General features: G+C 40.8%; 2 protein-coding genes across 4 annotated transcripts in view; one reads left to right on the top strand and one right to left on the bottom strand.

Moving 5' to 3' along the window:
* LOC127516283 (uncharacterized) overlaps positions 1-24151 on the bottom strand; it is a 344148-nt gene that overhangs the window by 195188 nt on the left and 124809 nt on the right. The gene's annotated exons all lie outside the window — the stretch shown is intronic.
* Positions 1-24151, top strand: part of fxr2 (FMR1 autosomal homolog 2) — a 105848-nt gene that overhangs the window by 19240 nt on the left and 62457 nt on the right. For all 3 annotated transcript variants that reach the window (XM_051900714.1, XM_051900713.1, XM_051900712.1), the window contains exons 11-12: positions 60-146; positions 4187-4406. In XM_051900714.1, the coding sequence (XP_051756674.1) occupies positions 60-146; positions 4187-4406 (307 nt within the window). The remainder of the gene's footprint in view (positions 1-59; positions 147-4186; positions 4407-24151) is intronic.

Consider the following 24151-nt stretch of genomic DNA (forward strand, 5'->3'; position numbering starts at 1 on the left):
TTCATGCAAGTGTTTACTAACACCGCAACTGCTATCCCTCCTCTTCCTTTGTTTTTCAGGGAATGGTTCCCTTTATTTTTGTTGGAACCAAAGAGAACATCAGTAATGCCCAGGCCTTGCTCGAATACCATGTGGCCTACCTTCAGGTTAGTCACCAATCATTGAAAACTGATCTAGGAACAGGTTTATCCTTTTTGTGCCTACATTTCACCTTAAGGGTGTTCAGCTTCTGAACTGATTGCAGTTGCTTAAGGGTGTCTGGAAATCCCATGTGTTTGTCTGTTATAATTTAAGACTCAAAAGTATGCAAATTTTGAAACATTATTTGCAACATAAAATTGCACAGATATGTTGTACCACTAAAGTTATTATTTTTTTTAAATGAACTGTTGTCTCTCGAATAGTCAGCTGATCTCCTCCAAGGAAAGCTGTTGGTCACCCTTAACCACAACTTCACACTAAAAATACCCCCTTTGGGAGTAGATTTGGTGGGGGAGGGGGCAAAGGTTGGATTACATGCTATGTACCCAGGCGCCTCTCAAAATAGACATTTCCTATCTTCGTCTCACCCCAGCTCTACCACATTGCCCCCCACCATCAGTGTTCAGCAGCTGTTTCAAACCGGCAGCTGTCACATTCTGATTTGACACCCTCACACACTTTTACAGGCATGTTTGATCTAGTGAAATCCCACCACAGTAAATGCTGTCTGTGCAGATAATCCTGCTTGAGATTGACATGCAGGACTCTCATAGTCAATCATTTCATCTGCCGCCGCCTCTATAAGAGACTTTAATCGCTTTACTGTGTTTTTTTGTTTGTGTAATAGTATAATAATAATAATAATAATAATAATAATAATAATAATAATAATAATTATTATTATTATTATTATTATTATTATTTATTATTATAATAATAATTATACTATGTACTATATTATAATTATACATATTTTGTTGTCTTTTATATTGTTGTTTTATTATTATATATTGTATTATATTATATTGTTTTCAGTGGTGTGCGGTGGTGTTTTAAAATGAGGCGGCAAAGTCCTGTTACACAATTTTAAGTTAACATTACGGAAAAAGAGAGACCAAATACAATTCTATTTTGTTATTTTTACAGTATGTAATGTTGCATTTATTAAAACCAAGTATAAATTTCATCAAGTTAGTGTTTTTGCTCATTTTTACATTTATTCCAAAATAATAACTAAAGACTGTAACAATTTAAACGATGTATATTATTTATAAACTAATATTCAGCTTTTCTTTTTAATAGTCAATTTATTTTCAGCAGTCATCAAGCTTGTACACACTGGCCACAGTGGTCACAGACACGAAGATGTAGCCTACCTTTAATTTCACCATGCTGATTGCTCACTAAAAAAAACCCAGAGTCATCATGTTTTCAGGCCATTTCGAGTTTGATTTTGACATGACACAAAGCGGTGATATGTAAGTGACAGTTGTTTACTTACTTTTTAATTAGTCTTCCCATTAATGCCATCACTGTCTTCATTCAGGCCGATTCGACGAGAACATGCACGAAAACAAGAGGCAGGATTTATAGCACGAACCAGTCATGTCCAATCGTAACCGATCATATCCAATCATAGCGCAATTGAGGTATTGCCTCCTCTCACGTGATTTTTCCCCCCATTCTCAATTACCCCCATTAAACCCACTGCACGCTATAGAGGCTCTGCTTTGTTTCTATGAGCTGAAGGGAGGCACAAGAGACGCAGACTCCCCACTGTAACTTTACCTGTGGGTGTCGCTGGTAAAGTTACGACAGTGTTTCTTTAGAAAAACGAGTGACTTTTACACTTTTAATGTCATTTTGTAACATTTGCATTGTTTTATTTTTGTAATATTGATTATTTTCTCATCCAGTTTTTTTTGAGGCACGCCCATGATTGTTTTATAATGTGTATTGTATTTTATTATCATTTATAATTAGATATTATATTACATGCTGTATTATATTATCATATCATATATTGTCAGCAATATAAGTAGCATATTTAATATTCCCTGTTTGCTTTTGAATAACCAGTATTTATATTTTATTATAATATAGTTTGTTGTCTTTTAAGTGATATTTATTGAATTATACTATACTATCTTATGTATTGTATTATATTATTTATAATTATATTTTATTATTACATGCTATATTATATGATCATATATTGTCAGCAATATAAATGGCATATTTAATTTTTCCCTGTTTGCTTTTAAATAATGAAAACCAGTAAATATATTTTATAATTATATACAGGTGCTGGTCATATAATTAGAATATCAAAAAGTTGATTTATTTCACTAATTCCATTCAAAAAGTGAAACTTGTATATTATATTCATTCATTACACACAGACTGATATATTTCAAATGTTTATTTCTTTTAATTTTGATGATTATAACTGACAACTAAGGAAAATCCCAAATTCAGTATCTCAGAAAATTAGAATATTACTTAAGACCAATACAAAGAGAGGATTTTTAGAAATCTTGGCCAACTGAAAGTATGAACATGAAAAGTATGAGCATGTACAGCACTCAATACTTAGTTGGGGCTCCTTTTGCCTGAATTACTGCAGCAATGCGGCGTGGCATGGAGTCGATCAGTCTGTGGCACTGCTCAGGTGTTATAAGAGCCCAGGTTGCTCTGATAGTGGCCTTCAGCTCTTCTGCATTGTTGGGTCTGGCATATCGCATCTTCCTCTTCACAATACCCCATAGATTTTCTATGGGGTTAAGGTCAGGCGAGTTTGCTGGCCAATTAAGAACAGGGATACCATGGTCCTTAAACCAGGTACTGGTAGCTTTGGCACTGTGTGCAGGTGCCAAGTCCTGTTGGAAAATGAAATCTGCATCTCCATAAAGTTGGTCAGCAGCAGGAAGCATGAAGTGCTCTAAAACTTCCTGGTATACGGCTGCGTTGACCTTGGACCTCAGAAAACACAGTGGACCAACACCAGCAGATGACATGGCACACCAAACCATCGCTGACTGTGGAAACTTTACACTGGACCTCAAGCAACGTGGATTGTGTGCCTCTCCTCTCTTCCTCCAGACTCTGGAACCCTAATTTCCAAAGGAAATACAAAATTTACTTTCATCAGAGCATAACTTTGGACCACTCAGCAGCAGTCCAGTCCTTTTTGTCTTTAGCCCAGGCAAGACGCTTCTGACGCTGTCTGTTGTTCAAGAGTGGCTTGACACAAGGAATGCGACAGCTGAAACCCATGTCTTGCATACATCTGTGTGTAGTAGTTCTTGAAGTACTGACTCCAGCTGCAGTCCACTCTTTGTGAATCTCCCCCACATTTTTGAAATGGGTTTTGTTTCACAATCCTCTCCAGGGTGCGGTTATCCCTATTGCTTGTACACTTTTTTCTACCACATCTCTTCCTTCCCTTCGCCTCTCTATTAATGTGCTTGGACACAGAGCTCTGTGAACAGCCAGCCTCTTTTGCAATGACCTTTTGTGTCTTGCCCTCCTTGTGCAAGGTGTCAATGGTCGTCTTTTGGACAACTGTCAAGTCAGCAGTCTTCCCCATGATTGTGTAGCCTACAGAACTAGACTGAGAGACCATTTAAAGGCCTTTGCAGGTGTTTTGAGTTAATTAGCTGATTAGAGTGTGGCACCAGGTGTCTTCAATATTGAACCTTTTCACAATATTCTAATTTTCTGAGATACTGAATTTGGGATTTTCCTTAGTTGTCAGTTATAATCATCAAAATTAAAAGAAATAAACATTTGAAATATATCAGTCTGTGTGTAATGAATGAATATAATATACAAGTTTCACTTTTTGAATGGAATTAGTGAAATCAACTTTTTGATGATATTCTAATTATATGACCAGCACCTGTATAGTTCGTTGTATTTTATTTTATATTTTAAATTAAATTATATTCTTTATTGTATTATAATTTATAATTATATATTGTATTATACATATTTTATTATATTCTTATTTTACTTATTGTATTATATTATTATATACTATATTGTCAGAGATATTAATAGCATATGCAATTTCTCCCCTTATGTTATTAAACAATGACAACCAGTCTGTTTTATATTATATTATCTTTTGTGATAGATTTCTGTTTGTGTTTTCTATGACTGCATATGTAGTTTAAGTGCCTGACACCTCTGTTATTGACAGGAGGTGGAGCAGTTGCGTCTTGAGCGTCTACAGATTGATGAACAGCTCCGACAGATTGGGGTGGGATATCGTGCACCCCCCAGTCGCTCTGGTTCAGGGGCCGCCGGCGAGCGTGAACGAGGCTACCTCACGGACGAGAGCACCAACTCTCTGCAGGCCACACGCACCTACGGAGGAAGAGGACGTGGACGCAAATCTAACAATACATACTCTGGCTATGGTGAGACTACAACTCCCATGATGCTTCTCTGTCTTGGACAGTCTGTCTTTCCGAAGTCTGACATCAAGTATGGGATTAAATTCCCACCAATAGTATTGCTGTCACGGATCAAAAAATAAGCGTGTATCAAAAATTTAAAAACATGCATTAATGCAAAATGATCAGAATGGCAAAGAACGTGGTCACGGATCAAAATATAAGCGTGAATCGAAAAATTAAAAGTGCATTTTAAAAAATAACAAGCATGAATCAAAGACTCTAATTAAAAATGATATTGCACAAATCTTAAATTTGTGTTTGTGTTCTTAAAAGTTGTTTTCCTTGCTTTTATTACTCTATACTTTGTGCTTTCTTACATTTTCTGCTCATATTTTACTCTTTTGTACGCTTGTGCTGTTTTTCTCTTTGCTCTTCTTTCCACGTTCTGCTCTTGCTTTTCCAAATGTTGCAGTTTGAGTTTCATGTAAATTAGGGTGGACTTAAGTGTCACCATTGGTCCACTAGTTCTAGATTGACAGCTCCTCCTCTAGCCAATCAATTGAAGAGAGGGAGATGACATCACTTCAATGCGACTCATGGCTACTGATGCTCACACTCATACAGGGGATAAGTTTAATTTGAAACTTTACAAGGACTTTCAAGCTGTATAGTTATCTAAACTATGGACAAATAATTCCTCTTTTTGAGATACATGAGATACTCTTTTTAATGTGCAGTCTTATGTGTGGAATCCCAAGTCTGCCAAAATTAAAAATAAACAAATACATAAATAAATATACAAAGAAATGTAAAAAAGCAAAAATAAATAAATAAATATATAAAATGGTAGAACAAAATGTTCTACTAGTAAATGGCCGTTAGGCTATAAGAAAACGCTTAATGTGGCTTAATGTATTAAGACAGTGATTTTAAAAAACGTTGAGATCATATTCAGGGCTCATCTGAAATTTTTTTTTTTTTTTTTTTTTTTTTGGTAAGTAGTATACTTTATTAGTATGACGTTTAGTGAGTTTGGATTTTAAAATCACTGTAAGCCACGTTAAGTGTTTTCTTATAACGGTTTTCTATGGGAGGAAAAGGCTTAACTTGTTATTAAACGCTTTTTTGTACATAGTATACTTTATTATTATGATGTTTGAGTTTGGTCTGTTAACATCACTGTCTTAGTACATTAAGCCACGTTAAAGCGTTTTTCACGTTAAGTGTTTTAGAATGTCCCCACAAGGGGAGACGCGACATGACAAAATGTTCTACTGTAACCGATGCCTCGTTCTATTTTGGATCTTTTGAAATATGCATAGTATTTTAAGCGTTTGTCACATGTTGTGCATGTAAAAGTAGGAAATATGAATGTGAAGTGAATTTGTGGTCTCATTTCAAATGCATTGATCAATATGCCTTTGTCGACTTCACTGTAGCCTATATGTGCGCTAGTTTGATCTTGTCCGTGTTCTGACCGGTGTCCGAACGATGTTCTATGGCCATGTCTGGAATAAAGAGTAGGCTATCCATGTCACACAGTACAGTTAGGGTGATATTATATGACTTAACCCGTGATGTAAGATTTTGGCCATACTACCCAATCATTCATCCCAGTATCAACGTCAATAGGCTACACTTCTTGTATTTCGGGCACACCACAAGGTGTCACTGGCCTCAACGCTTCGCTCTCGCCTACTCTGAGCTCGATTGCTATGTCTGAGGTAAACCACGCCCTCCTCATTACCCTACAGATAAAGAAACGTAGAAATAAAGAAACGTAGAAATAAAGAAACGTAGAAATAAAGAAACGTAGAAATAAAGAAACGTAGAAATAAAGAAACGTAGAAATGAATAAATGTGGAAATAAATACGTAAATAAATAAATGTGGAAATAAAAATCTAAATGAATAAATGTATAAATAAAAGAAAAAAATAAATGTGGAAAACAATATATACATAAATAAGGAAATGTATAATTTTTTTTTTTTTTTTTTTTTTTTTGCCTTTCTATGTATATTTATTTATTTTTGCTTTTTTACATTTCTTTGTATATTTATGTATTTTTAAATTTTGGCAGACTTGGGATTCCATAGTTATGATTGTTAATCTTTGTTCATAATATATGGTATTTGGTGTTAAAATATTACTTGGCTCATGATGCTAATATGCTAAGGCTACTGTAAATAATATTCTTAATTGTTGTTAAACGATCATAGGTAACCTGGTAATTTAATTCTAAAACTGAATGTATCATTTCTGCATTGACTACGATAGTGTTACAGAGGAGATAGTTACAGAAACCAGGTGGATTTTATATGCAGTGATTTATTCACACACGTTTATTTACATAACTACATAATTGCGCAATACTATAAGATTAATGTTTTAAATGTAGCTTTAAAAACAAAATTATAGATCAGGGATAGGCAACATCAGTTCTGGAGTGCTGCTGTCCTGCAAAGTTTAGCTCCAACCCTGATTTAAAAAAAAAAAAAAAAAAACTCACCCGTCTATAGTATTAATAATCCTGAAGACACTGATTAGCTGGTTCAGGTATTTGATTAGGGTTGAAGCTAAGCTCTGCACTCCAGGACCGACGTTGCCCATTCATGTTATAGAAATATGAATTTAAATGGCCAGTATGTGGCGGAAAGTTACTATCTTTGAGTGAGTCTTTCATTTAAATCTCATTCAAATCGGGAATTCATTAACTAAACACTGCTGTGTTGCTCAGAGACGAGCGACGCTGTTCTGCTGTGGCTTTGTTTGATACTCCTTTCATCAAAATAGTGCAAAAACACACTCAGAATTAACTTATTGCTATATTGATTTATTTATTTAACAGCTCAATAACATTTGCAATCGCTCTAATATTGGGGAAAACACTCTTGATGGTGTGATAGGCTATTGCTTAACTTTATAATTTTATAATCTCGATGCTAAAATGTGATAATTCATAAACCAACACCCTTGTCAATGACAATGTACATGGAAGACAAAATCTATAAATCTGTTTACAGGAAAACAATACATGACAAAATATGCAGGCAGTTTACAATTACGAGCAATATACAATGATCTAAACAATTGCAATGGCATATCTTTAACTGTAATTCACGAGCAATTATATTGTGCAAAAGACAGGAATTGAAGAGACAAGCCAGCAAGCATATTATTAGGGGCCAAGCACCGAAGGTGCTTAGGCACCTATTGTAATCGTTGGCGTTCTTCTTAATTATTATTATTCTTCTTCCGCTACGCGAGTCTATGGCAACCCATAGAACCGTATGTTAAAAAGTTGTGAAATTTGGCACACAGTTAGAGGACAGTCTGAACTGTGTCCATAGCCAATTTGGAGTCTCTAACTCAATCCCTCTAGCGCCACCAGCTGTCCAAAGTTTCACTTCTGTTTATGCTAATAATTTTTGAACCATAAGGGCTATTTTCCGCCATTTTGAATTTTCTGAAAAACCTACTTTTTCGAACTCCTCCTGGGCCGTTACTCCGATTTTCACGAAAATCGAACCAGATCATCTTCAGACCATGCCGACAAGTTGGAATTCAAGTTGATTTCTCAAACCATTTTCAAAAAACATGCAAACAAATTTTGCGTATTGCTTGAGAAAATAGACATAAGGCTGTATCTTTGCAATGCTTTATCGTATTCAGACCAAACTTGGTACATGTCATCACAAGCATGACCTGAGGCATCATGCAGCGTTTCGGCGCAGCGCCACCTGCTGGTCCGGAGATACAAAAAATGGCTATTTTTGATTATAACTTCTGATGGGTTAGTCCAAAAATCATATTTTGGTAATCGATTGGTAATCAATTTCAATTTGGTATCGTTGGATTCGGGGCATCATACCGAGTCGAATGATATCCAATTTTCCCATATCGGCCATTTTGAATTTTGTGCTAAAATGCTGTATTTTATGAACGCATTAGTGTATCGTTACGAAACTCGGTATGTGTCTTCAGCACAATGCCCTGAAGGAGCCTGAGAAGTTTCGGACCAGCACCACTTAGTGGAGAATTTTTTTTTTCCTGTATGCTTATAACTTTTGATCTGGTTGGCTTATTTTCACGGGAGTCACATCCTTAGACTCCTGAATCCTTGCCGAGTCCAACGATACTAAACATGCTAGGTTTCGACTTACGGTTTGTGCGGCGTGGTGATTTAGCGCTTAGAAAACGATTGCGAATATCTTCAAAACCGTTAGTCCGATCGAGACGAAACCAGCGTAAGAAACACGGAACCTAAGCTGGTTAACTATGTGCCGCAGCTCAAATGTCAAACTTTTGATAGGAAGTGGCAAAAAAATCAAAACAAAGTCGTCCATGGGTCATTTTTTATGATCTCATACATATAAATGTCTATAACTCTACAACGAAATGAGATATTTGCACCAAATTTGACACACACATGTATGGGGTCACCCTGAGGACACATAAAAAAATTGGTGGGATTTTGCCTCTTGGTGGCGCTATAATTGAGCAAAACATGAAATTTCCATTAACTACAATACAGTATTGTGATATAAAATGCTATATTATATGAAAGCATTGATGTACCATTACGAAACTCAGGATGTGCCATCGGCACCATGCTCTGAAGATACACAATAGGTTTGAGATAGCACCTCCTTGTGGTCAAATCTTATAATGAAATTTTAAAAAATGCTAATAGATTTATATAAATGTGGCCTATTGTAATGAGACTGATCTTAACTAATTCTGTGGGTCATACTGAGAACATTGATGCCAGTTTTGCCACAGTCAGCCAAACTTCCTGTGAGTCATTTTGATTTTCTTTAAAAACATACTTTTTTGAACTACTCTTAAACCGTTGGTCCAATTTTCACCAAAATCGAATCATATCATCTTTAGACCATGCTGGTAAAATGTTATGGATTTCGTGTGTTGATAGACAAAACCTTATTCATTTACCACCGCAACAAATTAGAGGCTTGATGCCAAAATGATTCTTAAGGCTGTATCTCTGCAATGCTTTCACATATTGACACCAAACTTTGCAAGTGTCATTGTCACCTCACTCTGACCATACCTCATTAATGTAATCACAGCGCCACCTATTGGTCGAAAGTGATAAACCAGTAAATCTTTATTATTGACTATTTGTGATTTTTCAGCTCTTTTGCCTAAAATGATCTTAATAGGTCTTTTAATTGCTCACTGTTGCAGTTGGTCTGATGCTCACAACCATGTTGGCTGGCTTCTTGTGCTGCTTTTGTGCTTGGCCCCGTAATTGCTGCTTGCAGCTATATTTAGGGGCCAAGCACCGAAGTTGCGTAGGCACCTATTGTAATCGTTGGCGTTCTTTTTTTTTTTTTTTTTTTTTTTATTCTTCTTCCGCTCTGGGACTCTATGGCAGCCCATAGAACCGCTTGCGGGAAAGTTGTGAAATTTGGCACACAGTTAGAGGACAGTCTGGTTAATTATGTCACAGCCCAAATGTCAAAATTTTGATAAGAAGTGGCAAAAAAAATCAAAGTCGTCCATGGGTCATTTTTTATGATCTCATGCATATAAATGTCTATAACTCCAAAACGAAATAAGATATTTGCACCAAATTTGACACACACATGTATGGGGTCACCCTGAGGACACACAAAAAAGTGGTGGGATTGTGCCTCTTGTTGGCACTATAATTGAACAAAACATGAAATTGCCATTAACTACAATACAGTATTATGATATAAAATGCTATATTATATGAATGCATTGATGTACCATTACGAAACTCAGGATGTGCCATCGGCACCATGCTCTGAAGGTACACAATAGATTTTGAGAGAGCGCCTCCTTGTGGTCAAATTTTATAATTAAATTTTTTAAAAATGCTAATAGCTTTATATAAATGTGGCCTATTGTAATGAGACTGGTCTTATTAGATTCTGGGGGTCATGCTGAGAACATTGATGCCAATTTTGCCATAGTCAGCATAACTTAGTCTCCACCACTTTGATTTTCTTTAAAATCACACTTTTTCAATCTCCTCCTAGACTATTGGTCCAATTTTCACCAAAATCAAATCGTATCATCTTCAGACCATGTTGGTAAAAAGTTATAGATTTCGTGTTGACAGACAAAACAGTATTCACACATCTCAGCAACGAATTAGAGGCTCGATGCCAAAATCACTCTTGAGGCTGTATCTCTGCAATGCTTTGACATGTTGACACCAAACTTTGTGAGTGTCATTGTCATCTCACTCTGACCACACCACATTAATTTGGTCACAGCGCCACCTATTGGTCGAAAGTGATAAACCAGTACATCTTTACTATTGACAGTATATATCATTTTTCAGCTCTTTTGCCTAAAATGATCTTAATAGGTCTTTAATTGCTCACTGTTGCAGTTGGTCTGATGCCCACAGCCATGTTGGCTGGCTTCTTGTGCTGCTTTTGTGCTTCGCCCCGTAATTGCTGCTTGCAGCTATATTTAGGGGCCAAGCACTGAAGGTGCGTAGGCACCTCTTGTAATCGTTAGTTTTCTTATTATTCTTTTCCGCTCTTGAAGTCTATGGCAGCCCATAGAACCATATGCTAAAAAGTTGTGAAATTTGGCACACTGATAGAGGCCAGTCTCAACTGTGTCCATAGCAAATTTGGAGTCTCAAACTCAGTCCCTCTAGTGCCACCACCTGTCCAAAGTTTCACTCATGTTTATGCTAATAACTTTCGAACCATAAGGGCTAGAGACAAAATTCGAAAAACCTACTTTTTCGAACTCCTCCTAAGGCGTTACTCCGATTTTCACAAAAATTGAACCAGATCATCTTCAGACCATGTTTGCAAAAAGTTATAAAAAGCTTTTCGATAGATCCATCCGTTCTCAAAAACTGCACAAATGAATTCGACGAAAGCTTGCCAAATCAGACTTGAGGCTATATCTCCACAACGCTTTATTGTATTCAGACCAAACTGGGTACATGTCATCATAAGCATGACCTGAGGCAACATGCAGCGTTTCGGTGCAGCACCACCTACTGGTCCAGAGATGCGAAAAATGGCTATTTTTGCTTATAACTTCTGATGGGTTTGTCCAAAAATCATAAATGTGGTCTCGTTAGATTTGGTGCATCATGCCGAGTCAAATAATATCCAATATTTTCCTTAACCTGTTTTTTTTTTTTTTTTTTTTTTTTTTTTTAACTGCTCATAGACTGTTGCTCCAATTTTCACTAAATTCGAATCGTATCATCTTCAGACCATGCTGACAAAAAGTTATGCATTTCAAATTGATTCGTCAAACCGTTTTTTGTATACCGTAGAAACGATGTACAGGCTTGATGACAAAAAGACTCTTTAAGTTGTATCTCTGCAATGCTTTCACATATTGACACCAAAATTTGCAAGTGTCATTGTCACCTTGGTAAGAGCGCCACCTATTGTTCGAAAGCGATAAACCAGTAAATCTTTATTATTAATTTATGATTTTTTTCAGCTCTTTTCCTAAAATAATCTTAAGACTTTAATTGCTCCCCATTGCAGATGGTCTGATGCTCACAGCCATGTTGGCTGGCTTGTTGTGCTTAGCCCCGATAATTGCTGCTTGCAGCTATATTAGGGGCCAAGCACCGAAGGTGCATAGGCACCTATTGTATCTGTTGGCGTTCTTTTTTTAGGGGCCAAGCACCGAAGTTAGTTTTCTTATTATTATTCTTCCGCTCTGGAAGTCTATGGCAGCCCATAGAACCATATGTTAAGAAGTTGTGAAATTTGGCACACTGGTAGAGGATAGTCTCAACTGTGTCCATAGCAAATTTGGAGTCTCTAACTCAATCCCTCTAGCGCCACCACCTGTCCAAAGTTTCACTCATGTTTATGCTAATAACTTTTGAACCATGAGGGCTAGAAACAAAGTGCTTTTTTTCCACTGATTCCTTGGCTCGATTGCACCATGTGACATCATTTTCCATCATGAAAATTTTCCCGCCATTTTGATTTTTCCGAAAAAGCTACTTTTTCGAACTCCTCCTAGGCCGTTACTCCGATTTTCACGAAAATTGAATCGGATCATCTTCAGACTATGCTTGCAAAAAGTTATCAAAAGCTTTTTGATAGATCCATCCGTTCTCGAAAACAACTCAAATGAATTCGATGAAAAGCTTGCCAAATCAGACTTGAGGCTATATCTCCAAAACGATTTATCATATTCTGACCAAACTTGGTACATGTCATCACAAGCATGACCTGAGGCAACATGCAACGCTTCGGCGGAGTGTCACCTACTGGTCCGGAGATACGACAAATGGCTATTTTTGCTCATAGCTTCAGATAGGTTTGTCCAAAAATCATCAATCAAAGTTGGTCTTTTTAGATTCGGGGCATCCTACTGTGTCGAATGATATCCAATTTTCCCATATCAGCCATTTTGGCAGTCGGCCATTTTGAATTTAGTTAAAAAATACTGTATTTTATGAACGCATTAGCGTGTCGTTACAAAACTCAGATATGGTCATCAGCACGATGCCCTGAAGAAGCCTGAGAAGTTTTGGACCAGCGCCACCTAGTGGAGATTTTTTTTCATATGCTTATAACTTTTGATCTGGTTGACTTATTTTCATGGGAGTCATATCCTTAGCGAGTGTCATTGTCACCTCACTCTGACCATACCACATTAATTTGGTCACAGTACCACCTATTGGTCGAAAGTGATAAACCAGTAAATCTTTAATATTGACTGTATATACAAACCCGATTCCAAAAAAGTTGGGACACTGTACAAATTGTGAATAAAAAAGGAATGCAATAATTTACAAATCTCATAAACTTATTTTATTCACAATGGAATATAGATAACATATCAAATGTTGAAAGTGAGACATTTTGAAATGTCATGCCAAATATTGGCTCATTTTGGATTTCATGAGAGCTACACATTCCAAAAAAGTTGGGACAGGTAGCAATAAGAGGCCGAAAAAGTTAAATGTACATATAAGGAACAGCTGGAGGACCAATTTGCAACTTATTAGGTCAATTGGCAACATCATTGGGTATAAAAAGAGCCTCTAAGAGTGGCAGTGTCTCTCAGAAGTCAAGATGGGCAGAGGATCACCAATTCCCCCAGTGCTGCGGTGAAAAATAGTGGAGCAATATCAGAAAGGAGTTTCTCAGAGAAAAATTGCAAAGAGTTTGAAGTTATCGTCATCTACAGTGCATAATATCATCCAAAGATTTAGAGAATCTGGAACAATCTCTGTGTGTAAGGGTCAAGGCCGGAAAACCATACTGGAATGCCCGTGATCTTCGGGCCTTAGACGGCACTGCATCACATACAGGAATGCTACTGTAATGGAAATCACAACATGGGCTCAGAAATACTTCCAGAAAACATTGTCGGTGAACACAATCCACTGTGCCATTCGCTGTTGCCGGCTAAAACTCTATAGGTCTAAAAAGAAGCCATATCTAAACATGATCCAGAAGTGCAGGCGTTTTCTCTGGGCCAAGGCTCATTTAAAATGGACTGTGGCAAAGTGGAAAACTGTTCTGTGGTCAGACGAATCAAAATTTGAAGTTCTTTTTGGAAAACTGGGACGCCATGTCATCCGGACTAAAGAGGACAAGGACAACCCAAGTTGTTATCAGCGCTCAGTTCAGAAGCCTGCATCTCTGATGGTATGGGGTTGCATGAGTGCGTGTGGCATGGGCAGCTTACACATCTGGAAAGGCACCATCAATGCTGAAAGATATATCCAAGTTCTAGAACAACATATGCTCCCATCCAGACGTCGTCTCTTTCAGGGAAGACCATGCATTTTCCAACATGACAATGCCAGACCACATATTGCATCAATTACAACATCATGGCTGCGTAGAAGAAGGATCGGGGTACTGAAATGGCCAGTGTGCAGTCCAGATCTTTCACCCATAGAAAACATTTGGTGCATCATAAAGGGGAAGATGCGACAAAGAAGACCTAAGAGCAACTAGAAGCCTGTATTAGACAAGAATGGGACAACATTCCTATTCCTAAACTTGAGCAACTTGTCTCCTCAGTCCCCAGACGTTTGCAGACTGTTATAAAAAGAAGAGGGGATGTCACACAGTGGTAAACATGGCCTTGTCCCAACTTTTTTGAGATGTGTTGATGCCATGAAATTTAAAATCAACTTATTTTTCCCTTAAAATGATACTTTTTCTCAGTTTAAACATTTGATATGTCATCTATGTTGTATTCTGAATAAAATATTGAAATTTGTAGCAATTTGTACAGTTATTAATCAATTTATGGGTGAAATATGAATATAATAAATCATAAAGCTTTGATTAATTATGAGACATATGTCGACCCAAGAGGGAATTGGGTACATATATGTGAATCAATTACAACGAGTCATAATTAATTACATATATGGTCAGTTGTAATTTAGTAGTTGTTTTAGAGAAACTATATCCCAGTTTGTCCAGCAAACTAAGTTTTCACAGACTATTATAAAGGAAATGTTATCCTCTGGCTATGAGGATAAATTCCTATGATAGCATCAAACGTAAAGCGATTGTGCTAGATCGAAAACGTTAAATTGACCTGGTTTTTGTTGAATGAACAAAAGAAACAATCGAGCATGAATAATGTGTTTAATATATGAAAACTACTACTACAGAGGTTATACGGCTATACACAGGGCAGATACATATATACAGAAGTGAAAGTAAAGAAAGGGAAAGAGAGAAGAGATGTGGCAACTTACTAACAGTCCTTTGCTAACAGTCCTGAGAGCCAGCACAGAAATCAGTTTCATTATCTAAGATTCAGAAACGGTACTTGCATCAGTTTGCTTGCTGAGTTTCAGTTCAGTGCTGCTGCAGTTCATTGGCTTCTTCCGTTTCCGCGGGAGGGTTTGAACTGAGGACATGAAAGTTATTTTCGCCGGAGAGATGGTGGTCCCGAGAGATGAGCGCGATGGAAGCGCGTCGCCGTGACGTCCGGGAGAGACGTGCGTGAGTGGGCGAGAGGTGATTCAGGGCAATCGGGAGAACACACAGGAAAATCCTGGTGCTCCTCTTTTATGGAAAACCAAACTAACACACCTCTTTGGCTGGATGGCCAATAGATGCGTGGCAGTGTTTGGCGGGCAAAGTTTCCTTTGTCTTGTCTCCTGGCTGAATTTGCATAATTTATGGGTATCAGATCGGCTAGTACTTTCTTCACAGTACCATTAAACAAATAGAACAATGCATTTGTCAGCAATGCGACATACATTAGTGAATAAGACATGGAAAGAGCTTTAAAACGAGACCAAACTTGCCATAAGAAAAGCATATAAAAGAAGTTATAGTTTACAGTCAAATGTAACCGTTGGAAATGACACTAGTATCACTACAATCCTAGCTAAGCTTATACAGTGGGAATAACTATATGCAATTTGACAATACAACGGCGGTTACATTTATAATTATATATCTTACACATACAGTCTTCAATGCATGTTTGTGTGTCTGTGTGGTGTGTGTTGGAATGTGGTCTGGCACTTAGTCCACATGAGGGGCCCTTTGATGTCCCAAAGCTAGGAAATGGGGTTCTCTGTTTAACCTCAGAGGGTCCATGAAAGTGCCAAAAGTGCTTGTCTTTCTCAGACCGGCCGGGGCCGATGTGAGATTTACAAACACAGTTCAGCAGGCTAAAAGCATTCTGAAATTTCCAAAGTTGATTGACTACGCCGGATCTATCCAGACACTACAATCCCCCCTTCTACCAACGAAGTTCCTGTGCGGACTTCGTTGGACGGTAACAAGGTTCGATGGCACATGGATCCGGATGGTCAAGCAGCAGGCGGTTCCTACTGGTTCTCTGTCCATCTCGATGAGGCTGGGCATTTTCTTTGACTTGAAACTTCCTCTCCTCTGTCTCTTTTTGAAGCCTTGAGGAAGGGCAGATAGGCACTTGTCCATGGACTCTTGCATCCCTTTGGTCCCTTCGGATAGGATGGAGGCCAGCCCCAGGGTGAGTGTGTACTTGATTGCTGTGGAGAGGCAGAGGGCTGTGTCAGCAGCTGTCCAAGCCTGGGCTATAGGTGAGCTGGTCAGGACGGGCAGTCGGTAGAGTGCTTGGAGGGCTGTATCAACGGGAGTAATGTCAATTAGCTGGGACTCCCCTTTCTCAATCCTCAGTTCCAGTTCTGGATCTAAGGTGTGGTTGTGATTTCCGGAGGAGGATGGGATTTCCAGTTCTGACGGGTCCTCTTCGCTTGAGAGACAGTACACTGCCAGATTGTTGAGGTGAAGGATGGAACCCAGGGGTACCTGGATCCACATACCTTGATTAGGCAGGCTGACACGAGTGGCCGTGTCGTGCTGATTGTAGGTTAGGGTGTCGATGCGAGTGTGGGTGTGGACGAGCAGTCGATCGCCCACAATCTTGGCTTGTGTTCCAATGACTGGGGTGTGAGGCTTGGCCTCGGCGGGGCAGCGTGTGTCGCTGATCACGGGCTGCAACCGGCAGATTCCTTCAGTGTGTTCTCTGAGGGAAGGCTTGTTAGAGCCGAAGCAGTGAATGTCTTTGGTCAAAATGCACCTGCTCAAATGGGGAGCCAGATACAGCTGTGGGTCGCTGTAGTGGTAGACTACCACATCTGAGGTATGTATCTTGGGATGGATGTTACCTTGCCACCACCTGACATTGACCTTGTCTTTGGGTCTGTAGATGTTATCTGGTTCACCGACGGGTGGATTGAGAAGGACGACCACCTCATTCTGCTCGGGGTTGGCGCGCAGTAGGATGGCAGCACCCAGAGAGTCAGCGAGGTGGGCTGGAACAGTCTTGGTGGGTCTGCCAGTAGCAAAGTCCAGCATAGTTTGTACAGGGTACTGAGGAATCCCATTTACAGCCACGCTCTCCATAGAGAAGCTAACTTCTCGCAGCAGGTCTGTTATCAGAGCTATACCCAGCTGACTTTGGGCAAAGTCATTTTGGAAGACTGTAAACAGTTGCTTCATTGAGTTCACCGTTTGGATCAGCAGGAAACTGTGAGTACAGAGAACCACCACAATACCTTCCCAGGATTTGCTAATGGTTTGCAGGGTTTGACGCTGCTTTGCGAGTTGTTTTCTCGGCTGTGGGCTGAGCTGGGGTCTCCTGGTTGGTACAGGTGCACCGGCAGCGTCACCTGCCGCGCCGTCATTAGTTCAGCGGGGGACACCCGAGTTGACTCCGGTATGGTGTCCGTGGTGGCTATGAACCCCAGAGGAAGTTTTACATTAGTCTTTCTGGTTGACTGACCATGAGAATGTGACTCCTCTGCGTTGCAGTGGGGTTCTGGGATTTGTGTTTGCAGTTTGGACTTGACAGCAAACCTGACATCCTCTGACATCCTCTGCCACATCTTGCTGCATGCTGGGCCAGTACGCCACTTGTTTTAATGTCTCATCAGTGGTTCTGGTGCCATGGTGTCTGGCACATGGTGTGTCGTGGGCGTATATCAGTTCACCCCCCTTTTGGCCTTGTGGCATTACAAGCTTTGGCGCTGTGAGGTCGTCAAGGACGTGTTTTAGGATGTTTAGTCCCACACGCAGCATGTGGTTGATCCCATGCAGCCGTTTGTGGCTAGGGGTCGCCGTGGGACCAGATGCCGTGATCGGGAGGTTGGAGGGGTTTGAGTGGTGGTTTAAAACAGTTCGTAAGGAAGTGTTGGTAATTTTGGTTGTCAGTGGCCGTAAGGCGGGAAATGTTGCAGGAACAGAGCGCTGGCTGCGGGTTGCTGCTGCCCCACTAAGGGTGGGTGACTGGGGTGGGGGTGACCGTAGATTATGCAGCGTGCCAGTCTTGGCACGGGCAGTAGTTTGGTCATTTGCGCCTTTGCCACGCACTGGTTGTTTTGAATGTCTTTTCACCTTTTCCCAGTAAACGATCATGTCGTGTGTTTGGGTGATGTCATCACGTGTTTGGAACAGGTGTTGATGTTTCACCGACATGTTGTATTCAGTCTTGAAATTAGTTTGTTTCCAGCCTGGAAGATGGCATGTGAAACTAGGTCTGGCATTGTGTGAGTCTGTGCAAATGAGTTCTCTGATGTTATGGGCTGAGGCAACTTGAAGGGTTATGAGAGTAGCTGCTACTTCAACATACTGACATGACTGGGGACCCCACCTGAAGTTCTGTGGTTGGCAGGGTTGGTTGTTTAACCATCACACCCCTGCACCTGCCTGTAGGATGCCCTCATGGTTGTAGGAACGTCCATCGACGTAGGCCGTGGGCATTGCTTGGCACGCATTCTCTTTGAAGTATCTGTGACAGGTTGGTTGCTGTTGTTGGGGTACCTTTTTCTCAAATGTCAAAGCTGGTGTGTTGTCGTAGCAGTTATGGCAGGCAGCCAAGCCGTTGCCCAGAGCAGATTTGTGATTTGGGGCATATCGTGCCTCAGTGTTGCGCCCCTGGAGGGCCATCAGCCATGTGGCTGCGCGTGAGTTGGTGACTACACCATCTCGGATGCGTTGGCTGCTGAGGAAAGTGACAGGCTGGTGACAGGTCTCTGTGATAACCTTTTGTGCCTCAATGTAGTTGGAAAGTCTTTGGATGGCCCATACAGTGCAGAGCAAAGCCTTTTCACAGTCTGAGTATTTGCACTCCGGTGACAGGAGTGTTTTGCTGGCATACGCTAGGACTCTTTTGTCTTGATCATGTTGTTGACTGCCGTGAGTAGTTGCACACACCTAGAAAACTGCGCGGCTCTGAGACGTTAGTGGGAGGTTTGATGGCTTGAGTAGGTTGAATGCGGCTGGACTGCGGTTCAATGCCTTGTGAACCGTCAAGTAGACCCACGTAGTTGACCTTGGTTCGGCACCATTGTCCTTTGTGGAGGGCAATTTTGGTGCCGGCAGTGGTCAGTTGGTTCAGAACATGGTCTATTTCTATCAGGTGGTCCGCCACAGTCGTACTTTCCATGAGCACATCATCCACATAGATGAGGTTCCCTCTCATCCTTGCATCTGGACATGCTTTGTTCAGAAAGATGTTGAATTCAGCTGGCGAGTTGGCATAGCCAAATGGGCACCACGTGAAAGTGTACTGTCGGTTGCCACAGGTGAAAGCCAGCTTGTGTTGATCCGCTGGGTGTACAGGTACGGTCCAGAATCCTGATACCACATCCAGCGTAGAGAAGATAGTGGCTCCTTTGATTCTGGGTAGTTCCTGTTCCAGCTGTGTCATAAGCCACCGTGACAGAGGCACTTGCCGGTTCAACTTTCTGAAGTCAGTGGTGGGTTGCCACTTGCCGTTTGGTTTGACAATGGGCCAGATGAGGGCTGAATAGGTGCTGTTGCCTGGGCAGACAACGCCTTTTTCTTCCCTTGAACGACCAATCTCCTGCGCTGGTTCATGTGAGGCGATGGGAATTTTGTAATGCCTGACGAAGGTGGGAGGAGCATTTGGGTGGTTTGCACTGTGCACCGTGTGAGGGTTAGGGATGCCACAGTTTAAAAGGTCTTTGGCAAATGTCACTTTGAATTTGATCAGGACCTGTCGGAGTTTTTGACAGTCTGCATCATTCTTTATGGCATCTGCATCATTCTTTATGGCATCTGCATCATTCTTTATGGCATCTGCATCTTCCTGAATTTGTTGGCCTTTAGATTCAAACCTTGGGAATGGCACCTCCGTTGTGGTGTCAGCTGTCAGAGGTACAGCGCTTTCCTGAGTTACACAGGCAGGCTGGTTAGTGACTGTGGGTACTGCAAGGTGTTGGTCCTCCATCAGCTCCATTCTGCGCACCTGTTCTGTGGGTACCAGCCTGATGGAAGTGATGGAGATGATCTTGAAGAATGCTGTGAACCTTGTGTTGTCTGGGCTTCCTTCTGGGACCATTGCATCTGGTATTGAGCTAATGACTGTTAACCGGAGTTCAAAGTCATAGAAGTGCCGGTTCAAAGTCCATCCCAGCTGATAGGCTTTAGGACTGCTGATGTCTGTGACCATGCAGTCGTTGAGCCAACTGTGAACTACACGGGATGACACTTCAGTGAGGTGTGTGGCTTCCAGAGTGAGTCCAAGTTCCACGCCTTCAGGTGAAAGTGTGAAGGAGCCCAGCGTGTGGTTCAGGGTTTGACCACCTTGCATGTTGAGCCAAACAGCACCCCCTTTGGTGTAAGCTGGTACTACAGCTTCCAGGATTGACCAGGATGCAGACCTCTGGGATGGTCTGGCCTGACAGGAAATTGGCAGTGTTGACAGGAACAACAGGGGGCTGTACAGTCAATGGGGCCCACACCAACTCATTAGCAATGTCCATATGAGCCTTAGGGTGCATCAGGAGGTCCGGAAAGACCAGGAAGTGATGGGTTAGATGCAGGTCATTCCATTTCAAGTTCAAAACGCAGATGTTTTTGGCAGTCGTCATGGTTGGCAGACGAAAGTCCAATGGGAAGTGTGTGTGTGCTTGTTGACACATGGGAGGTTCGGTGTTCCCTCAATAAGAGCACTTAACAGCGTGTGGCTGAAGGCTGAGTTGTCTGCCCACAGTGTGCGAATAATGTCTGTTGTAGTCACATCATTCAGCTGTGAGTCTGTGGTGACCTTGGAACAGAAGGGGTTAAAGTCTATGGTGAGTTTGAGTGTGCAGGGTAGCGAACTTGAACTTTGCCCTGAGACGGGGTTCCCGCGGCTAGCTGTGAGGTTTCCCGTGACCTCTGTGACCTGACCGTCTGGCTCAGGTGGTCTGGGTGACTGGAAAGGCAGAAGTTCACACACTTGAGCCCAGATTTTCAGCGGTTTGGCGTTCAATAAGGGCTCAACGCAGTCTAGCAGGTCTTTGTGGATGAAACAGGGAAATGTGTCCATTTGTGCTACACGCACAGGAGGTACCAGGCTCGCTGGACCGATTGTGTGGTGCATGGGAGCTATGTTTCAAGGTGGACCTCATTTTGACGGTGCGACTGCACATTCAGCTCACAGATTTGTGACTTGAGAGTCCGATTTTGTCTCTTAGCTCCATTTGTCAGTCTTTCAAACAGGTTAGGGCAGGTTTCTGGGCAGTAATCAGAGACTGGATAACTGGTTTGATTTTCTACAGTCTTTTCAGACGCAGTCCTCTGCTTGGCGTAAGCTTCGTGGCCCAAGTCTCGCAGCTGCTGGGTAGACATGCTGCGTGAGCAGGCCAAAGCTGACAGATGATCACTCACCGCAGGGTGCAGCTCTCTGAGAAGCAGAGTTTTGAAGATGAAATTTTCCTCCATTGCTGGCTGGTTACGTGCTCTGAAGTAGGGCCTTTGCAGTCGGTTGTAGCAGGCTTGTGGGTTTTTCAGTCTGCCCTGTTTAAGGTCCATGGCAGCAGGGAGTCCTTGCTCATTGCTTAGGTGCTGGGGATCCACAGTGGCGTTGGGTAGGAATGTGCTGGTTAGGGCGCTCCACCAGGTCTCGAGATGGTCCCAGCGGGTGCCGAGGCTGGCTGCTCTGAACACGTTGGCTTGCTGTTGGCGAGAGAAAGACAGCACAAACAGAACCAATGCAAGCACGCGCAGGACTAACGACTTATGATAATGCATGATTATATAATTCTTGGGTTTGATTCCAGTTAACTGGTGCAGACAGTTAGTGGAATGTAGGCTAGACACTTATTGTCAAATAGCCAAGAATGACCACGTGGGTCAATTTTGTGTCGGCGAGTGCCGGATTTAACTCCCTCGGGTCGGCGGTCACGCCGGCGATACCACCTCGGTTTTTTTCTTACCAGTGTGAAAGAGACTCAAAATACTCCGTCAATGTTGCACATATAATTAAGAGTTATACACCATTAAAATTTGTGGAATATCTTCTTTTATTTGCGTACACTCAGAGTAAAAACAAAATGATGTGCTTTTTGCAAACTAAAGAAAACTAACATGATGCGTGATCTGTCGTCTCCCTCTGAACGAAGTTTAATCTGATAGTTCTCAGAAAATGAACTGTAACTTAGTGAATACTAATGACACAAAAATGAGACTTATGTCTAAAAAAACGTTGAAATGTCAGGTTTTAAATCGTGTAAGTCAAATCGAAAAAAAAATATTCTGTGTTTATGTAATCTGTATGAAAAGAGACACATGTCAGACGCCCGTGATTCAGCTCATTATCCGCTAATGCGGCCACGCCCACGGAGCGAGCGCTATTCAGATGCAAATTCTGAAGCAATACATGTATATATTATCTCAATCATGCATTTATTGTCTTGAAAAGTGTTTATCTGGATGTTAAAGCCATGGTTAGCGATCTCTGGAAGACATGCCATTAGTTCCTGAATGTCCTATTCTTCTTTAGAGGAATTTGTGAACTAAAGGTGTACAGAGCGCCCTCCGGCTGCAAGTATGAATTGAAAACCGTATCCAGCGCTCACAGTGATGACAATACATATTGAATAAATATTACTCCTCTGTATAGAAAATTGACAAACATATGAGAATCCATCAATATTTCTCCAAATGTGCATGCTTTTAAGCTAAAAGACTATATGAAATGCCATAGAGGTAACATGAATGTTCAGACGCTTTGCATCACAGAAATACATTATATTTTAAAGTATATAATAGCACACCATTATTTTAAATTGTAATAATATTTCACAGTATTGCTGTTTTTTCTGTATGTTTGATATACACCATGATGAGCTTGAGACATGATCACAGAGGGTTTTTTCACAGCCTACCTGACTGAAAGGCCTCATTAATATGCAGCTCATTAGATGTCTTTATGCGATTCTTTTGTCTTCTCAGGTGTAAATCACCCATTATTCATGATGATTCACGCCTCCACACATACTGTGTTTCTTGACAAAAAGTGTCTTACAAAAACTAAATCAATATATTGTTATAAATGAACGAGTATGCAGGATAATTTTTACATCATTTTGAAGCAAAAACTCTAGTCTATAACCTCCAATACCCAGAAGTCTTGTGAACACAGATTTAATATATATTTTTTGGCTTTATTTCAGTGACTTAAGTTTTTGGTTTTTTCAATAACCACGCATAAACGTTATTCCTTCAAAAACACAAACATGTACATACATGTTCCTCACATATTATGGTAGCCTAGTTTGTGCTGAATACAGTGTAATGACACCTTTTCCATTAATATGTTTATGAACAACTGAAAAAAGCACAAATGTCAGGGCATGTCAACTTCTCCAGGGCCCCGAAAATCCTCAGACCCCAGAGGGTTAAATAAAGATCTTGACAGGCGGTGGCTCTACGAGTCTACTAATGACTTTGGCTGCTCGGTCGTCTATCTATTATTCAGCTTCCGTGATGGCTCTCACAGGCTCTGCCTTTACGTGAACTGAAAAAACAAACACAGCAGAAAAGCAAACAGAACAGAATAGGATGGATGCAATTAAATGAGAAAGAGCAGTAACAAATAGGAAGGAATAGAAGTAGAATAGCAATAAAATAAAACAAGAAGGGCTAGAGGGGAGAAGTGAAATTTAAACTTCCTATCACAGCGGGGTTTATGACGGGGCCCGACGAGGGTGCTTTCGCGTCATAAAACCTAGAAGGATGGTATGCTTAGAAGAAAAAGGGGTTTGACCAACACTTTTGATTGGAGAATATCAAATATTCTGTGGCTTTCACTGAGCGAAGGGACTGTATGTCCTTAATCTCGGCTTGGGGTGATTTGTGATTGCTCAGACAAGAACTCAGTGGCAGGGGCAACCTCTCCTAGACGTTCCAACACTTGACTGTCGTGTCCGTCGGCACCCTGTACCTTTTGCACCGCGATGCAACCTCTCAAACAGGGACTTTCAGCACAATTGCGTGTTTGGGCAA

This window comes from Ctenopharyngodon idella, chromosome 7, assembly GCF_019924925.1.
Source record: "Ctenopharyngodon idella isolate HZGC_01 chromosome 7, HZGC01, whole genome shotgun sequence".
NCBI lineage: Eukaryota > Metazoa > Chordata > Actinopteri > Cypriniformes > Xenocyprididae > Ctenopharyngodon > Ctenopharyngodon idella.